The sequence below is a fragment of the Mustela lutreola genome, chromosome 11 (genome assembly GCF_030435805.1).
Source record: "Mustela lutreola isolate mMusLut2 chromosome 11, mMusLut2.pri, whole genome shotgun sequence".
Classification (NCBI taxonomy): Eukaryota; Metazoa; Chordata; class Mammalia; order Carnivora; family Mustelidae; genus Mustela; species Mustela lutreola.
The window spans coordinates 25,238,829-25,256,669 of NC_081300.1; the positions used below are offsets into that span (position 1 = coordinate 25,238,829).

A 17,841-nucleotide genomic window follows, 5' to 3' on the forward strand; every position below is an offset into this window, starting at 1 on the left:
ATGTATCTAAGCACTTAGAATCATGCTTGGTACTCACATACGTGCACACCCGTACACCCCCATATACCCACATCTGTATTTATATACCATATTCAATGGTACGCATATTATTATGGTAACTACGGGCAATAATTACGTCAAATTCTAATAAGATAAATACGGTAAATACATTATTCCCACTAGAGCTACTACTCCTAGTACTAACATGATTTACAACTATCTTACTACTATTCCTACTATTACCGTTTTGCTACTATTTCACTGCCACTGTCTTGGCTGCTGCGGGGGGAAGAGCGCCAGCACAGAGACTGATTAAGAGCCTAGACTCTGTAGCTGACCTCAGCCCACGCAAGTTACTCACTTCTCTGTGCCTCCTAGTTCCCGCAATCTGTCGAAGTGAGGATAATAATGCTCCCGCCTCCGTAGGTTGGGTGAGTTTTAAATGGCGTGAGGCGAACACTTGGAACGGTGCTCAGGATGGATTAGTGACCACTGCTCTCATTGTTATTATTAGAGACCCAGGCACCGTGAGGGCTGCCCGGTGTGATAGCTACAGAATTTTCCAGCTGCAGAATTAATGCAATTCTCAAATTTCAGAGCATGTATTTGTTCAATATTTACTGAGCGTCTATTTTTCTGGCCCTGTCAACTTCCCTTGGAGTCATGGAAAAGAAATCTGGTGTAGTTCCTGCCCTCCACAACTCACAGCTCTTGGGAAACAAACCCTCATCTGACAGGGCAGTGAGCCTCATCACCAGTAGGGGGCAGCATGTGATAAGCATCTTGAAAGCCTTACAGACAGAGGAGCCCAGTGGCCGCATATCCCAGAAAGGCTTGGGTGGAAGAGGGTAGGAGGACATCTACGCCCCTCGTTCAACAAGTGTTTCTGTGTAGGCTCCGGCTCGGGTTGGGCCCCAGTGTAAACAGTGCATAGACTGGGCCTCTCAGGGCAACAGGGGGCAGCACGGGAACCACGAGGAATGCTGCCCAGACCATCCAGAGGCATCCAGAATGGTCTGGGGCAGAGGGAGGGAGGCGGGTCCTGAGCTGGCCAAGCAGAGAACGCGGGAGAATGTCCTGGGTAGAGGGCAGCAAGGCAGTGGCCTGGAGCTAAGCCCAAGTATGGGATGTCAGCGTTCCTGCCAGCAGAGTGTGGCAGATGGGGGTGGGTAAGGGGGCAAGATGGTGCTAAGAGGGCTGGGGCCTGAAGGACAGTTCGGTTCTGGGAGGTGGAGCTGGGGTGGGAGGGGTGTAAGGAAGGGGTGAGGGGCACGTCAGCCCGGCTGCAGCCTCCTGATGCCCTGGGCTGCAAGCACACAGGGAGGCGGAAAGAGGTCTGGAAACATCCGGCTGCCTTCTCACTGCAGGCTGGCCAGTGAAGGTACCGATGGCTTGCCTCTGTATTTCATACACAGCATGGCAATGGGAGGGAGGAAGCTGGGGACCATTGGCTGACTGCAATGGCTGACACCCTCTCCCCCGGGTCATGTGTGCCACCCCCCACCTCTGGACTCCCAGCTGCCCCAGGCTCCAAGCACACACTAGGCACCAGCTTAGCTCAGCACAGGCCCGGTCTTTCATCCTCACCTCAGCGGCCCCTGGGGGCAGAAGGAGACCGTGTGCAAGGAGGGCTGCTGTCCCCTTAGACCCATCCTGTCTGGGGTTCAGAACTCCCTGGAGGAACTGCAGGTTCGGAGGGCAGAAGGTTGCCACAGACCAGCTGAGTCACTGCTGCCAACAGGGTTTCCAAGGCAACAGCCTTCTCTGATTTCTGTCCCTCCATGGAAACATGGTCTGCGGGAAGCCTTGGCAACCAACCTTGGTCCCCTGCTTCTGAGGGATGCTGCAGTGGCTGGGCATGTGGCGTCCGTCCCCAGTACGGCTGGCCTCTAAGGGTGACACAGTTCCTGCCACAAGGTGGCCACTGGACGGTACACTCAGGATCCCCACCCCCCACCCTGAACCTGGGGGGCCCGGGTCTCACCTCTGCTCTATCCCATTCTAAGAGGGCACCTCCATGCTGAAGGCCACCTCTCCTCTCTACCCAAGCAAAAATGCTCTAGGGAGTTCTGATGGAACCCACACGGGGGGATAATGGAAAAAGGAGCCGTAATGAGAGCCTGGGGTCCCCTGGGAAAGTACAGGCAAGTGATGGGTCTCTCCCCAGAAAAATTTCCACAAGCACATGAGTTTACATGGAATTTTAAGGAGCTTAAGCGGCTTCGAAGATACTCTGGTGTGGTGACCTGAGCACTGGATGGCATCAGAAGGCATTAAATCATGGCTTGTCTACTTGGGCAAGTTAGTCTGCCTCTCTGAGCTACGTTTCTCTCATATCTGGAATAGGGACAAAAGCACCTCCCTCCCCAGGCTGTTGCTCAAGACCCTGGTGAGACCAGAGTGTCAGAGAAGGGGTGCCTGCTGGGGGGTGGGGGGGAGCAGGTGAGAGGCAGTTACGTTTAACATAACCAATAATCTCAGTTATGTTCAGATCTGCAGTGACAGGAGTCAGGAGTGGACAGGAAGGGACTGGAAGGAAAAGTAAAAGTCATCAGCATAATAAAAAAAAAAGAAAAGAGGAGAACAACCAGTGTTGGGAAAGATGTGGAAAAATCAGAAGCCCTGAGCATTGCTGGTGGGAAAATACACAGCCTCAGTGGAAAATCGTTTGGCAGTTCCTCACAAGCTTAAAACATGGAATTACTATGGGTGGTATTGTGATTTATAGAAGATCTATTTGGTCTTCTTCCCCAGTCCTGGTACAGAGCTCCTAAAATCCTTGGAATTCCTTAAGCCAAGACAGAGATAATGGCATCTTTTGTTATGTTAATGTAGCGACTCTGGCAAAAACACTTAGGGAACCTAAGGGAGGGAGGGGCCTGTTTGACAGGGGACCTAACTTTGTGATGGGAGGGTTAGAATTTCCAGTCCTAACTCTGACTTCAGGGAGGGGAAAGGGGCCAATGGCCAGTGATTCAATCAGTCATGACTATGTAATGAAGTCCCCAAAAAAGCCCCAAAGGAGAGGCTTTGGAGGGCCTCGGGGAGGAGTTCACGCAGGGATTCTGGGAGACTGGCACTCTGGACAGGGCATGAAGCTTGGCAGCTTTCCCCATTCCTCTCCTATGCATCTCTTCCATCTGGCCGTTCCTGAGTTATATGCCTTTATATCAACCAGTCATCTAGTGAGTACAGTGTTTTCCCAACTCCCGTGCCCCTCACGCCCCAGCAAATCCATAGAAGCCAGGGAGGGGGTCGCTGGACCTACAACCTAGAGTCAGAGATCTGAAGCACAGGTGACGACCTGGCCTTCTGTAATGGGGGAAAGGGACAGTATGTAGGACTGAGCTCTCAGCCTAAGCCTGTGGGGTCTGATGGTGTTTCCAGGTAGACTGGGTTAGAATTGAGCCAAATCGTGGGACACTCAGCTGGTATCAAAAAACTGCTTGGTGGTGTTGGAGAAAAAAACAAACACATGACAGAACTGGTGTCAGAATTGGACCATATGACTAAGCAATTTCATCCCCAGGCCCATACCCAAAAGAACTGAAAACAGGGACTGAAACAAGTACCTGGATACGAAGGTTCATGACCGAATCATTCACAATAGCCAGGGCATGGAGAGAACACAAATCCCTATTAGCAGATGAATGGACAAACAGGGACAGAGCCACGGGATGGAATATTACGCAGCCACAAAAAGGAACAAAGGGCTAATAGATGCTACATAATGTGGATGAACCTCAAAAAATTATGCTGAGGGAAAGAAGCCAGAGTGCAAAGACCTTGTATGATCCCATTTCAAGAAACTTCTAGAAGAGGTAAATTCACAGAAACAGAAAGCACACTGGTGGTCACCAGGTGTAAGAGAGGGCTGGGGCGTAACTGCTTAGAGGATTTGATTCTATTCTGGGGTGTTGAAAATGTTCTGAAACTACAGGGAGGTGGTAGTTACCCCATATTATGAAAATACTAAGCGAAATGAAACTGGACACTTTAAAATGGTGAATGCATTGTTACGGGAATTCTAAATGAATAACAATTATTTTTTAAAAAAAGAAAGGCCAAAAAAAAAAAAAAAAAAACCATCTGTCTTATTCCCCTGGGTCAGTCACATTGCTGTCCTGAGGTCAGCCCAGGCCCGGATGGATTATCAAGAGAAGAAGGCAACAGTGATATATGAAAAAAGCAGAGGATGGGACAACTTGGTATAAAAACAAACACTATCAGTGGTTCTCAAAGTGGGGGTCCCTGGTCCAGCGGGACCAGCATCCCCTGGGAACTTGTTAGGAATGCCCATTCTCGGGCCCTACCCCAGACCTCCCGAATCAGAGTTCAGGATGTTCTGGCTGTTTTACCAAGTCTCCCAGTGGCCCCGATCCAAAGTGAGACCCACTGCACTCGATCGCGGACAAGCAGAGCCGCGGTGGTCAGGAAGAGGAGCGGGCGGTGCGGGTGGAGGAGGCTGGACAGGGAAGGGTGGAGAGAGGCCCGTGAGTCTGCGGTTCTAGGCAGAGAGCTCTCCGGACATCAGCTACCTGGGTGTCCCCAGTGCAGCAGAGATGTCTGTCTGCCCACCCAGGGAAAAGCCCCTGTTAACCCCTGGATGGCTGCAACCACTCCCACCCCTGTGTAAGAGCCCCTGGTCACCGCTTACCCTTCCCGGTCGATATGTGGCAGGGGCTGCTTGGGCGTATGTCTCAGCTTCCGGTGGAACTGGGTGAAGTCTAGCTTTTCGGGCTGCAGGTCCCAGGTGGCACCACTGGAGGATGAGAAAAGGTAAGGAGGTAAGGGGGCGGCCAGCCCAGTTCCTGATGGGCACCAGACAAGTAGGCACAAGCCTGGCAGGGAGTGTCCTCACAAAGAGGTGGGCAGGACGGGGAGGGCATCCACCAGTCAAGGGCAGGGTCGACAGAGACCCCTCACTCAGAATGGAGCCTGTGGTGTCAGCTCTGCTCACAGACACAGGGGCAGGAGGCTGCGTGCCAAGCCCTCACCTCTCTTCAACCTCGCTATGCCATAATGTGTGCCGGTAAAACTCAAGTGTCGGTCTGCGGCCTATCCTACAGCGAGCGGTCCCTCTAAAACACCCCAGAGTTTGCTCTCACACCTACATGTGAGGAAGGCAGCTCAAAATGGCGGCAAGGCGGCTCTGAGGAGATAAGGCAGGTGCCAGGAGGCCAGGTGCCATCAGCCCCAGGCCCAGGAGACCATGGTGCTTCCATTCTGTGCAAACTGGAGTCTGAGCCAGGGATAGGCCTGAAGCATGCCCAGTGTTGGCCATCCCCAAGCCAGTGGCAGAGTGGAGCTAAAGGGTAACTACCATCCACAGTCCGAAGCCATCCCTCCCCAGAGGAATGAACAGATGGTATGTACCCATTAGCAAACTTTTCAAGGGCACCGTCCCCCCATACTGAGGTAGCCCTGGCCTATACCTGTTCTTCCAACTTAGTCTATCAGGAACCTTCCAGAGTCTGAACTCCTGAAAGCCCTTCCCTCCTCCGGACCTCCCTGCAGCCATAGCCCCCATCGTCGGCTATGCGCCATTTCCCTTTGCTCTGCCAACCACCAGTCCACCCCTCTGTCTTCTCTCCCGCTTCCCTGTGGTTGAACTATTAGCATCTGTCTTCTCTTCCCACCAACCCTCTCTCAGCCTCCCTTTCCTTCTCTTTCTCTCTTTCCCTTGGATTCTCTTTTCCCCTCATTTGCCTTCCTTTGATCTCCATTCTCTCTCTCTGAACTCCTTCCTCAGCGGTCTCATCCTTTCTACTTTGCCCCCTCTTTGTTTCTCTCTACTTCTTGATCAGTGAACGCTCAACATTTACTCAACTTCCAAAGACCCCATGGGGCTTCTGTAAGGACAAGAAGCCCCAGGCAGAGGCATACACCACGGGGAGCTTACCTGAAGGAATCAAAGGTGTTGGCTGCCCAGATATCCGTGCCCAGCATGTCCAGAGAGTTGTCTTTGCTGCCATTCTGGAAAAGACGGGGAATGAAAAGGGTGGTGTCATTTCCTAGTTCAGGACACTGAGAACAAGTGGGCAAAGGCCCATTCACAGAGAGGGCTGCAGAGGCCTTCCCTCTCCCCCCTCAGTTGGTCATTCTGGGCAGCCTGTGGGCTTGAGAGAGCCACTAGGGTGAGCATCCTTGCTGGTGCGCCCAGTAAGAGTCACAAGGACCCCTGGTGTCCCCCCAGGCATAGGCCCTCACTTTGATGGTGTCTGACAACTGCACAGGCAGGTATAGAAATAGCATGGGTCTCTGCTGCCCTCAGTCCATCGCTCTCTACTCAATGCTGCCACACTAATGAGCTGCTGCCACCATCGCCAGCCTGATAGCAGTGGCTTCTTCCCAGGCATGGAGATTCTGCAAAGCCAGACACGGTGGCAGGTCCATGTTGAGGGGCTGACTTCCTCTAGGGTTAAGCCCCCACTTCCCAAAACCAGGCAGCACAGAGAGGCCCCCATTGACCAAGGTTACATACACCAGCGATTAAATTCTCTAAGTCAACCCCCTCCAGTCTTTGTCCTCCAATGTCCCCTACATGATCTATCCCGTAGACAGAAAGCACTTTATTCCATCCAGTCTCTACAATTTGGCTTCTCTGCCCCTTGGCTAATGATCTCTCCAAGTTCTCTGGCAACTTGCCTTCACTCCTGATGTCATCCATCCCTCGTTACCCCTACAGTCCACGCTCATCATCAATACTTCCACCTCCAGTACATCTGAGAGTGTGCGCAACTCATGACCCAGAAGTCATACCAAGGTACAAACACTAGCGAAATGTGCACAGATGTTCCCCAGCAGCAGTGAAGCACAGAGGTACAGAACAGTCCTATGCCTAATACATCCACGCTTACCAGAAATTGACCAGACATATAAACTGGGGTATATTCACATACTGGACTATTACACGGCAGGGAGAATGAACAAATTAGAGCAACATACAACAGCAGAAGTCAATCCCCCAAAACACAAAGTAGAACAAAAGAACCCAGACACAAAAAAGTACCAACTCTATGACTTAATTTATATCAAGTTCAAGGATAGGCAAATTAACAAACTTGAGGAGATAGAGTTTAGATAGAAGCCGGGGGTGGGGTGGGGGCCATGGGTGAGCTGGTAATGTTCTGTTTTTCAATCTGGGTGCTGGTTACATAAATGTGTTCAGCTTGTGAAAACCCACTCAACTGTACACATGTGATATGTGCACATTTTCCATGTGTTTTAGGACCTCCTGGTTAGATTCCTGGTAGCATCCCCTGTCTTTATGACTGATCTCTCCCCAAACCTGCCACATCTCAGGTCCTTTAGCTCCAACACTGGACAAGCTTCTTTTGAGACCTTGCCATGAAGCTAGGCCTGGCCAGACACTGAAGACACAGAAGTGGAAAAGTCACAGGCCCTGACTGCAAAGAATGGTGTGTGATGACACACATGTAATAAAAAATTTTAAGACAGTGTGATATGTATACTGATTCAAGGGGCCACAGTAGCACAGGCAAGTTTCCTGCAGTCTTCCCTTGAACAGGGGATACAAGTATTCATGAGGGTCATGCAAGCAGAGGGAAGAGCAGGGACAGAGTCATCCTGGCAAAGGGGTTGGTGTGTAGAAACAGCAGGACACACAGGGTATTCTAGATAACTTTAGGGGCTCGGTGGAGCACAGCAGCCTGGAGAGTGTCCAGGGGTCCCAAGCCCTACGTGAGTTGGTGATCTCCAACATGACCCACTCTGTCCTGGCCAAGACTTCCTAGAGGCCCCACAAGTGCACCTCAGTGACTGTTGGGGTTGCATGGTGGCCCTCTCCAATTCGTATGTTGAAGTTCTAACCCCCAGTACCTCAGAATGTAACTCTACTTGGGAATAAGGTGGTTGCAGATGGAATTAGTTAAGATGACATCACACGGGTGGGCTCTAATGCAGTAAGCCTGGTCTCATTATAAAAAGAGGAAATTTGGACACAGAGACAGACACGCACAGAGGGAGGACTCCATGGGGAAACTGGAGTCATGCTGCCACAAGCCGAGGAACCACGGGGAGCTGGGAGGGAGGCCTGGACCAGATCCTTCCTTGGTGCCTTCACAGAGATCATGGCTCTGCCAACTCCCTGATTTCAGATTTCTGGACTCCAGAACTGTGGGATGACTATAACTTTCACTAGGTCAACCCAGTATGGGGATCAGAAATGTAAAATCAAGCAGCCCTAGCAAACTAATATGGCAATCAACTATCCACCTGTCCACAAACGCCCTTTGTGAGGGTGGTCAGTCATGTCCCTTCCTCCCGCAGTCACCAGTTGCCCCTGCCCCAACCCTGTGACCTTCTCCTGTCCTCACAGCCATATCCAACACCTGAGCCCTAGGGTTTCCCAAAGCCTACAAACACAGCAGCCTGGGTAGACAAGTCCAGATCCATGCCGGCTCAGGTTGGTTTCTGACTCCCAACATTCAACCCTACCAAGGGGCCAGCCCCTGAAAAGTCCCACGTGCTATTTTCCCTGGTGGCCATTCCCCTGCGGCCAACATCGCCCCACAGCCTGTTGAACAAAGCCCCTGTGGACTAGAAAAGAACCTGAAGTGGGCTCGGTGACCCCACCCCTACCTCTCCCAGCGACGGCAGAGGCCAGCATCTTGACAGAGAAGGCCCATGATGGGGGCGGGGAGGGTTTGGTTTTGTTTTGGATTCTTCTCATTCACTTCACATTGGCCGGAGCTGGTAAGCACGTTCTCCTCCCTTACTGTACTGTACTCAGCATGCCCGACTCCCTGGCTCCTCACGTGGAAACCAGCCTAGTTTCCAGGGAGAGCAAGCAGTTTGCAGGTGCATGTCAGCCTTTAATCAATCAAAAGGAGAGGGGGCACACTGGCCAGTGGAGAGGCTGAGTAGCCCAGCCTCCCAGCAGAGGGGCCCAAGCGCTGGGCTCCGAGCAGACACCGGCAGGAGACAATGAGGGGCTGTGGGGAAAAGGGAGAGCAGTAAACTGGGGGTGGGGGAGGGCGTGTGTGTGGCTGAGGGAACAAAGGAGAGTGGGCACGACCTCAGAGCTCATCAGTAATATCAGGACTGGCCTCTCTTGATGGCATCAGCAGCCAGAAGCCCTAGGGTCTAAGTGACAAAGCTTTCTCCTCCCTCCCCATGCCCTGAGAGCTCCTTCTCTTTCCACTGTGCCACAATCTTCTTGTCAATCAACCACATTTACTCGGGCCATAAGCCTCTCTGTATGGTGCCAGACGGCAGCTCTGTGCACCTGGGTCCTTCCTACCCACACCTGTCTAGTCCTGTGGTCCCACGATCCCTTTCATTACTGACAGTGTCCTACCAAGCCCATCTTGCTCCTCGCCTGTCCATCTCCTTCAAAGCTTGCCTCCTCCAGGAAGCTCATCTGACCTCCCAAGCTGCAGTCACCATGCTCTGTCCTGAATGTACCACCCCTGCAAGGTGAGGTGCGGCTGCAGAGCTCACCTGTGGCAGTTCTCACTCCATCTGCTTTTCGAGACCCCTCTCCTGTTCTGGATCAGAGACACTGGCTGGCAGGCACCTCACTGGACCCCCATGGCTCTTTGCTCACTGCCTACAATATGTCTGCTGAGCTGACCTTCACCTCAATAAACTTCCGCCGTCTTCCCTAAGCTTATGTTTTCCTCCTGCCACAGTGACCATGCCTTGTGACCTTAGTGAAGTCTGGACTTGAGATTCTTTGTATTTAAGTAAAGTGGTCTCTGAGAGTGCAATACTGTGTGCTCCAGATGGGTTTCTTCTGGCACGCATGCTGCTGCCAAGCCCCTTCCCACCAGTGGCAGACATCGCTAATCAGTTATGGCATCATTTTCAGTCTTCCAATCAGCTGACTGCTAATGTTCCAGATCACCCCGTCTTCCTCCCTTCTTGAGTTGTTTCATCATCCTCCCCATCCCAGCTCCTGGCATCTGGCTTGCTTCAAATGCAACTCTGAAATTGCACATGGCTAGAGAGACACACAATCAACCCCCAAGGAGACAGCTCCCAGGCCTCCTGAGATGTTATCTGGCATGTCCACAACACCCTTTCCAGGCCTCAAACCTCAGAATCCAGGCACATTTCACTTTTTTTTTTTTTTTTTTTGTTAGTAGGCTTCATGCCCAACATGGGGCTTGAACTTGTGACCCTGAGATCAAGAGTCACACACTCTATTGACCTAGCCAGCCCCTGTGGATAGTAGAGCATTTCAAATGCAAAGGTCAAAAAACAACAACAAAATCAAATAAACAAATAAATTCTGCTTCTGAAGTATGTGTCTGAGACCTCACCCAGAGCGAAGTTCACTGTCCTTCAGAGTAGCACACAAAGTCTCTCTTTCCCTGATCCCTGATGCTTTAAATACCCAACTGATGGCACCTACAAATTCAGCTTACGACCATTGCTTGTCAATGGTTCCCTTATAAGAATGTTAAATCTTGGGGTGCCTGGGTGGCTCAGTTAGTTAAGCATCTGACTTGTAATTTCAGCTGAGATGTCATGAGGGTCATGAGATCGAGCCCCATGTCAGGCTCCATGCTTGGCGGGGAGTCTGCTGGAGATTTTCTCCCTCCTTCTCCCTCTGCCCTTTCTCCAACTTGCACACACACACTCTCTCCTTCAAATAAATAAATTAAAAAAAAAAAAAAGAATGGTACTCTTCAAGGCAAGTTTCCCCCCCAAATTGTTTTCCTGCAGTAAAATGCAGATAACCTAAAGTTTACCATCTTAACCATTTCCAAGTGCACAGTCCAGTGGCGTTAGGTACGTTCACGTGGTTGTGCAATCCTCATTGCCATCCTTCTCCAGAACTCCTCTCACCCTGTAAAACTGGGCCTCCAATCCCACTGGATGCGAGCTCCCCATCTCCCCTCTCCCGAACCCCACCCCCACCTTCCTACTTTCTGTCTCCATGATTTGTTCCTCTCTGATACCTCACCTGAATGGAATCACACAGGATTTGTCTTTTTGTGACCAGCTGACTTCACTTAGCATAATGTCCCTGAAGCCCATCCACGAGCCCAAGTAGGTTGTAAGCCCCTCGACTAGAGCAGCTACCCTCTTCTTGGTCCTCCACAGTGGCCAAGTTAAGCATACAGTCTGCTTCCAGTGCTGTCAACTGATTAAATAGATTCTACCAGCTGCTTTCGAGCCTAAATGATGGAGTCACAGACTGGGATGTCAAGATCGATCTACCAAACTAGGATTCAAGGTCACTGAAGAGCGAGGCACAAGGGCAGGAGAGAGAATGACTATGATAAAGGGATGGAAGGTCACAACCAGGAAAACAATAATGTGGACAAGACCCCGGAGCTGTGCCACTTGGCAGCCCAGGAGGCGTGATGGCCCTGGGCAAGAAGGAGGGTCCTTGGGTCGCGAGCTGGAGGTGCCAAGGGCTGTGGGCCAGCGGCTTGTCCGGTCTGTGCCGAATGGGACAGGAAGGTCACCCCATTAACAGGTGAGAGGGCAAGCCTGGAGAAGCTCTCGATGGAAGTCTGGGTCCCAGGGGCTGACCTATTTATTGTCACTCTATTCGACACAATATGCACAGCATATAACATGAATCTGGACGTTTCCTCAGAGCTGTTGCAATGGAATATGACAGGCATATAAGGATGCACACAACCAATTCTCAGCAGGGGCTGGGGACATTGCCTGGCACTTGGAAGCAAAATCAATCTCCACCAAATCAGCCCAGAGATGGCAGAACCGCACCTGCTGAGCCTTCCTATGCTGTTCCTTGTCAGTGTTGAGGTAGCGGCCCTGGCCTGCCCAGAGGAGCCAGACCTCACCGGGCAGAGCCACAGCGAAACCAGACCACCAGGAACCAATAGCTTCACACACCCATCCCCAGTGCCCCAGCCTTGCGCTGGCAGCATCCAAGCTGACCGGGAGGCTTCAGATCCCATCTAAGCCTGTGAAGTGTCCGAATAGTCTCCTTTCCTGAGTTCCGGACACCTATCCTCAAACTTGCAACACCCCCAACCTACACGCCACCTGATCCACAAAACGCTCTTATGACTGCAGACAGGTTCATCCGTGTGCCCAAGAAGCTTGCAGGTTACTGTGGGGCAGGGCCTTCCAGAGAGACCCACAGACAGGCAGACAGCAGTCTGATTTCTGGAACCTCACACCTGGAGCCAGACCCACCTCACTCTCTAAATCACCCCTTACACTGAGGAGCCACGTGAGTGGCGAGGACAAGCAGAGGATAGAGCAGAGGGTGACCAGGGACCTGGCTTGTTCCCAGGCCCTCCCTGCACTCTTGAGCCTCGGCTTCCCCGGTGCACTAGTAATGCGTGGTGTCAGTGGGAAGGGCTCTGATGTCACACTGTGCTACCCAAGATACGGGATTCTATTCCTCTTTGGACCACTGTGCTTTTCCTGGACTCAGAGAAACAAAGGTCCTACCTGTCCCCCGTCTTTGTCTCTGACAGGAACCAGCTCGAGACCCCTCCTCTCTGCCCCTCGGCAATGTCCTTAAAGCTTGTGCCCCAGGAGCCCACAGCACGTCCAGCGCTTCCCGACTCTGACTGCATGGCTTCCCGGTGGTGTTCTAGAAACACAAGCCCGCTGGGTCTCAGATGTCAGTATGCATCAGAGTCATGTGGAGAGAGAGTCATGTGTGTAGGTTAAATTGAGTGCAGCTGGGGTGGTCCACGAAACACACTTTTAGAAACACTGGAGATTAGAAGGGTTTTGTGGGGCACAGAAAAAAAAAAGGTTCCCTCATCAAACATTTGGGATACACTGGGTTAAAAGATTGTTAAATAAATCACTTTATTGCAAAACTACTCAGTGCCTTTATCGGCCTTGGACAGATGTTGACCCTTCAAGTAGGTAGCCATATAGTACGCAGTATTCCCCAAATTCCTTTGGCCAAAAACCACCCCATCCTTCCTCTTTATTCCACAGAGCAATTCTGTTTATTTATTTATTTATTGCAAGACCAGGGTTCCACAGAACCTACTTTGGGAAACGGTCTTCTAATATTCTTCCCTAGTGATTCTGCATCCTCTCAACTGGGAACTCTGGCTTCAATTTTGTTGCATCCCTCTGCCCACTTACGCCCTCATCCTAGCTGTGGGACCCAGCTTCATTCATTAAATACTTTTGAGCAAGAATCCGGGTGTCCAGGCACTGAGAGCCCCCCCACCCCCGAAAACCGCATGGGCTTCCTCAAGAACATCTCCCAGTTTGCCATTCCCGTGGCCGCAGCTTTTCTCTGAGCTCCATCCCCGCCCCAGCCCAGGGGTTCGGCCAGCCCCTGTCCCCCACCCCCCAGGTCGCTGCAAGGCTGGTTCTGAGAAGCCTAATCAGAAGCAACCACCCTTTTCAGTGGATGGTTTTTAGCACTTAAATGCTGCCGAATCCTTCACAACAGTCCCTTTCCCTGGCAATTAGGGGGCCTCATGCCAGGGTGAACGGTGCTGCTCTCAGAACAGAGCACAAAGAGATAATGAGCACTTTAAACTCTGTGGAAAAGAAAAGGAAACAGCTTTCCCGTGGGCAGGGAGGCTGGAGCCACCTCTGAGGGGCCCGCAGGTGTGCATGGCTCCCCCCAGCTCGGGCAGGGCTGCTGTGGGCTGTTGCCCAGCCAGGCGGGGAGCCTGGACACTGGACGATGACAACAGCAAAGGCACTGAGGTGGCACCGACCGAACACTGGTCATCCTCTGAGCATTTCAACCTGGTTACAAGCTTAGGAAGCCCCATTTCACGGATGAGAAAACGGAGGCTCAGAGAACCTGCCTGTGTTCAGAGAGCTTGCAGTTCCGTGGCACCATGCAGTTCCATGATCCGAATAAACTGTGACCCCATGGCAGATGGCTGTAAGGCAGTAAGGTATCCATCCCCCACAGACAGCTGGGTTCTCTGCCCACGACTGGGAAGGCAGTGCGGGCGGAGGGAGTAAACTGCCGGCAGTGAAGTGAAGAGGGAATCTGGGGGTGTGAGCCAGGCTTTGTAAAGATGGTGGGGGGCATGGGGCTCTGTGTCTGAGTGAATGAAACTTGGTGGGAGTGAATCACTGTATGCTAGAAAAACGTGCTAAGTCAGGAGCAGTGGGAAAATAAACCCTCCTCTTTGCTGTATTAGTACACAACCACGGAGTGGTTTTTGCTTGTGCATATGTGTGTGTGTGTGTAGGTGTCGACAATTTCTGGCTGTGAGGGTTTAGTGACTAAGCAGAACTTGACTGAATCAGATATCCGCCAGCAGCAGGACTGCCTGCATTCCCAGGAGGGTCACAGGTGAAGCTTGAAGCTCCAGGTAGAGGAAGCTGGTCTGGACTTCCCCAGTATCCCTGCTATTTGTTTGCTCTGCCAGGGGACACAGAGGCAGGGGTGGCCAGCCTTTGGTCCTGGCATCCCACAGCTACAGTCCAGTAGGGGAGTAGCTGTGTATGCACAGCCCAGTGCTGGACACCCTCAGAGGGCTCACTATCCCAGTCCATCTCCCTTCTCAGTGTAGAATGTTCTTCTACAGATTCTGTGCATCATGAGGGCCAACAGCAAGCCTGACCCTCATGTGGGTCCCCTTACTTCAGGGACACAGGTTCCTGGAGTAGCTGATGGGGAGGGTCATCCTTGTAGACAACAGATGTAACTTCTCTCCTTCCTCTCCAAGGACCCTGCCCCAACTCCCCTGCCTTAGCCCTGATCTATCACCCACAGAAGTGGACTAGCACAGTCCTAGTCCTGAGGCTATCATCCCTGCCCTCAAAGGTCTCACCACCCAACCAGGAGTCATGGAAACATAAAGAACAATAGAAGATGGCATGTGGTGAAGCAGCACATGACATGATGCCTGCCACCACTGCTGCTGGCTTTGGGGGTGAGACCAGAGGGCCTCTAGAACTCCAGGAAAACTCTGGGCGAGTAGCAACATGGTTTGGACTTAAAGTGGGGAAAGCAGGAATCCAGGTCTGCAAGCTGCATCCTGGAGGGCTCAGAAGAGTCACTCGGCTCCTTGGACCTGTGCTGCCCCCTCTGCACCATAAGACTTTGAACGGGGCCAGGGACTCCCCATTTGGGATGGGGAGAGTAGGTGCACCATATGAGATACTGGCACCAAAGGCCCCTAAAGGCATCTCCCGGATCTAAGCAGGGCCTTCCTATAGGTCGGGTCTCAAACTCCCCTGAGGCTCCAATTAAACCAGAATTTGACAAACAGTCCTATCCTAGTAACTCCGTGTGTGTGTGTGTGTGTGTGTGTGTGTGTGTGTGAGAGAGAGAGAGAGAGAGAGAGAGTGCGTGCGCGCGTTTATGCATGCGTGTGTTCAGCACCAAGGACAGCATCCCACAATCCCACATGCTGGTGGGAAAGTAGATGATAGACCCCCTCCCCCAATATTTTAATGCCCCTACAATAGAAGGATCTTTGAGGCAGGGGAATGGCAGAACAAAGACCAGCATAGAGGGCCTCCTGGTGGCACCAGAACTGAGTTCAGGAGCAGGAAAGGTCATTCCTTTCATTCTGGAACTTTCTCATCTATACATTCATTCTGTCCCTTCCCTCTTTACTAGACCCCACTGTCTTTGAGTTTAAAACCCAAAGGGATATGTAGGTGATAATGACTGAAGCCTGTGACCAAGGATACTTCTCTGAATCCAACCCATTCTCCCCACTCTCTTTGGCTAACTAACTTTGTGCTTTTGGATTTAAAGGCCACGTTACTTGAACTTGTCCTGGCCTGGGCCCCATGACAGGGCCCTTCTGGCTGGCTTCCTATTCAGCATCTGCTGAAATAATGGGGGGCCATTCCGGTGTCCTCAGTCACCCACAATGTCGCATGCCCCTCTGCAGGGAAAGGATCCCAACCTCCAAGGCTCCCCACTAGGCCTTCTTGAAGCTCCCCAAGCCCCAGGGATATTCCCTACCCATCAGCCCCAGACTCAGAACCACAGAAGTCCAGGGAGGAAAGGAACTGAGAGTTCATCGGGTCCAAGAGGTGACCCGGGGCTTCTACAGAGGTGTTTCCAGAGCAATGAGGTAGATAGAATGGGAGAGACAGCAGATGGGCTACTCTTTCCTCTACCTCATCAAGCAGTTTTGTCCCTTTTCTTTTCCTTATGGGATCTTGCCGAAAGATTCTGATGAAACAAAATGTTCTGTTCTTTAAAAAAGTTTACTTTTATCTTAGAGAATTGTAGATTCACATCCTGCTCTAAGAAATAACACAGAGATCCCCTGTACGCTTTACTCAGTTTCCCCCATGAGTACACTGGTAAAAGTATTGCTCAATAGTAAAGTCAGGATACTGATGTTGATACGGTCAAGATGCAGAACATTTCCATCAGCACAAGGTTCCCACCTGATGCCCTTTTGTCCCCAACCCACTTCATTCTGCCCCTCCCTTCTCTAATCCTTGAACTGCTCACCTAGTCCCCATTCCTATCCTCTTGTCATTTCAGGAATGTTATATATACAAAATCAGAGTACGTAACTTTGGGGGATTGGCTTTTTTTACTTGGCACAATTCCCTGGGGATTCACACAGGTTTCTGCATGTGTCACTCGCTGATTCTTTTTACTGTTGATCACCACAGCTTGTTCCAACTGTTCACCTGTTGGAGGACAGCTGGGTGGTTTCCAGTTTGGGGCTTTATGAATAAAGCTGCTATAAACATTTGAGTACAGGTTTGTGTGTGAACATAAGTTTTCATTTCTCTGGGATAAACACCCGGGAGTGAAACTGCTGGATCAGATGGTATTTGCAGGTTTAGTCTTTTAAGAAACTGCCAAATCGTTTTCCAGAATGTCAGCAGCACTTTACACTCCTACCAGCTAAGTATGAGTGATCCAGTGGCTCTGTATCTTCACCAGTACTCGGTGTTGTCACTATTTTTTTTATTAGCTATTTTGATAGGTGTGAAATCTCTCACTGTGGCTTTAATTTGCATTTCCCTTACAGCTAATGATGTGGCACATCTTGTTTTTGCGGGCTTATTTGCCATCTGTACAGGGAAAAAATGTCTCTTCATATCTTTTGTCCATTTTCTAACTGCGCTGTTTCACATGTTGAGTCTGGGGAATTCTTTATATATTCTGGATACTAGTCCTTTTGCCAGATACATGTTTTACAAAATTCTCTCCCTTTCTGTAATTTGTCTCTTCAACCTCTAAACAGAGGTTTTTCCAGAGCAAAGTTTTCAATGTTGATAAAGTTCAAATTCTCATCTCAGTGTTGACATCTAGTGATTGTCCTTTTTTCCATTTAGTTTGAAGTATTTCTGGTTCTTAGTAAGACATATGATTTTTTATTGCAATGAGGGCACTTCCATGTTATGTTATGAGACACTGAATCATATTAAGTCTTCTGTGTTACCTGGTTGTTTGTGATAACACTGTGGCAGGGAAAGGTGGGGGGGCACAGCCTCAGTTTTGGGGTGCACTTGTTACTGCTCCATGGAGGCGAGAGTTCCAGGACTCCACAGAGTCCCCCGTGTACCCTGCCATGGGGGTGGTCTCACTACCACTTGGCAATAGTGGAAGTCTCGTCTTCCTGTTAGACTTTCCTCTGACACAACCCAGCAGGGAGAGAAGGGATGCCTTAGTACTGCTGAGTAGGGACGCAAGTCCAGGCTCCCACAGGGTCTCCAATAATACCATGGGGTGGCCAGGGGCCCTTCTTATGAGGTGGCAGGAATGAAGGGCTCAGTTTCCTGCCTGGGCTTCTCTGACATCACCCCAGTAGAGGTGAGAGGGCTTATACAACTCTCTGAGAGGGGCATTCTAGACTCTCAATGGGTTTTGCTGGTGTGGGTGAGGGTGGACCCACACTCTGTTCTGTGCTACTTGGCTGGAGTAGAGCAATCATTGTCTAAAACTTTTCTATTTTGATA

General features: G+C 51.0%; 1 protein-coding gene across 3 annotated transcripts in view; it reads right to left on the reverse strand.

The window, feature by feature from the left end:
• CTIF (cap binding complex dependent translation initiation factor) overlaps nt 1-17,841 on the reverse strand; it is a 207,072-nt gene that overhangs the window by 167,631 nt on the left and 21,600 nt on the right. For all 3 annotated transcript variants that reach the window (XM_059140773.1, XM_059140772.1, XM_059140771.1), the window contains 2 exons: nt 5,903-5,976; nt 4,658-4,762 (listed from right to left, as the gene is read on the reverse strand). In XM_059140773.1, the coding sequence (XP_058996756.1) occupies nt 4,658-4,762; nt 5,903-5,976 (179 nt within the window). The remainder of the gene's footprint in view (nt 1-4,657; nt 4,763-5,902; nt 5,977-17,841) is intronic.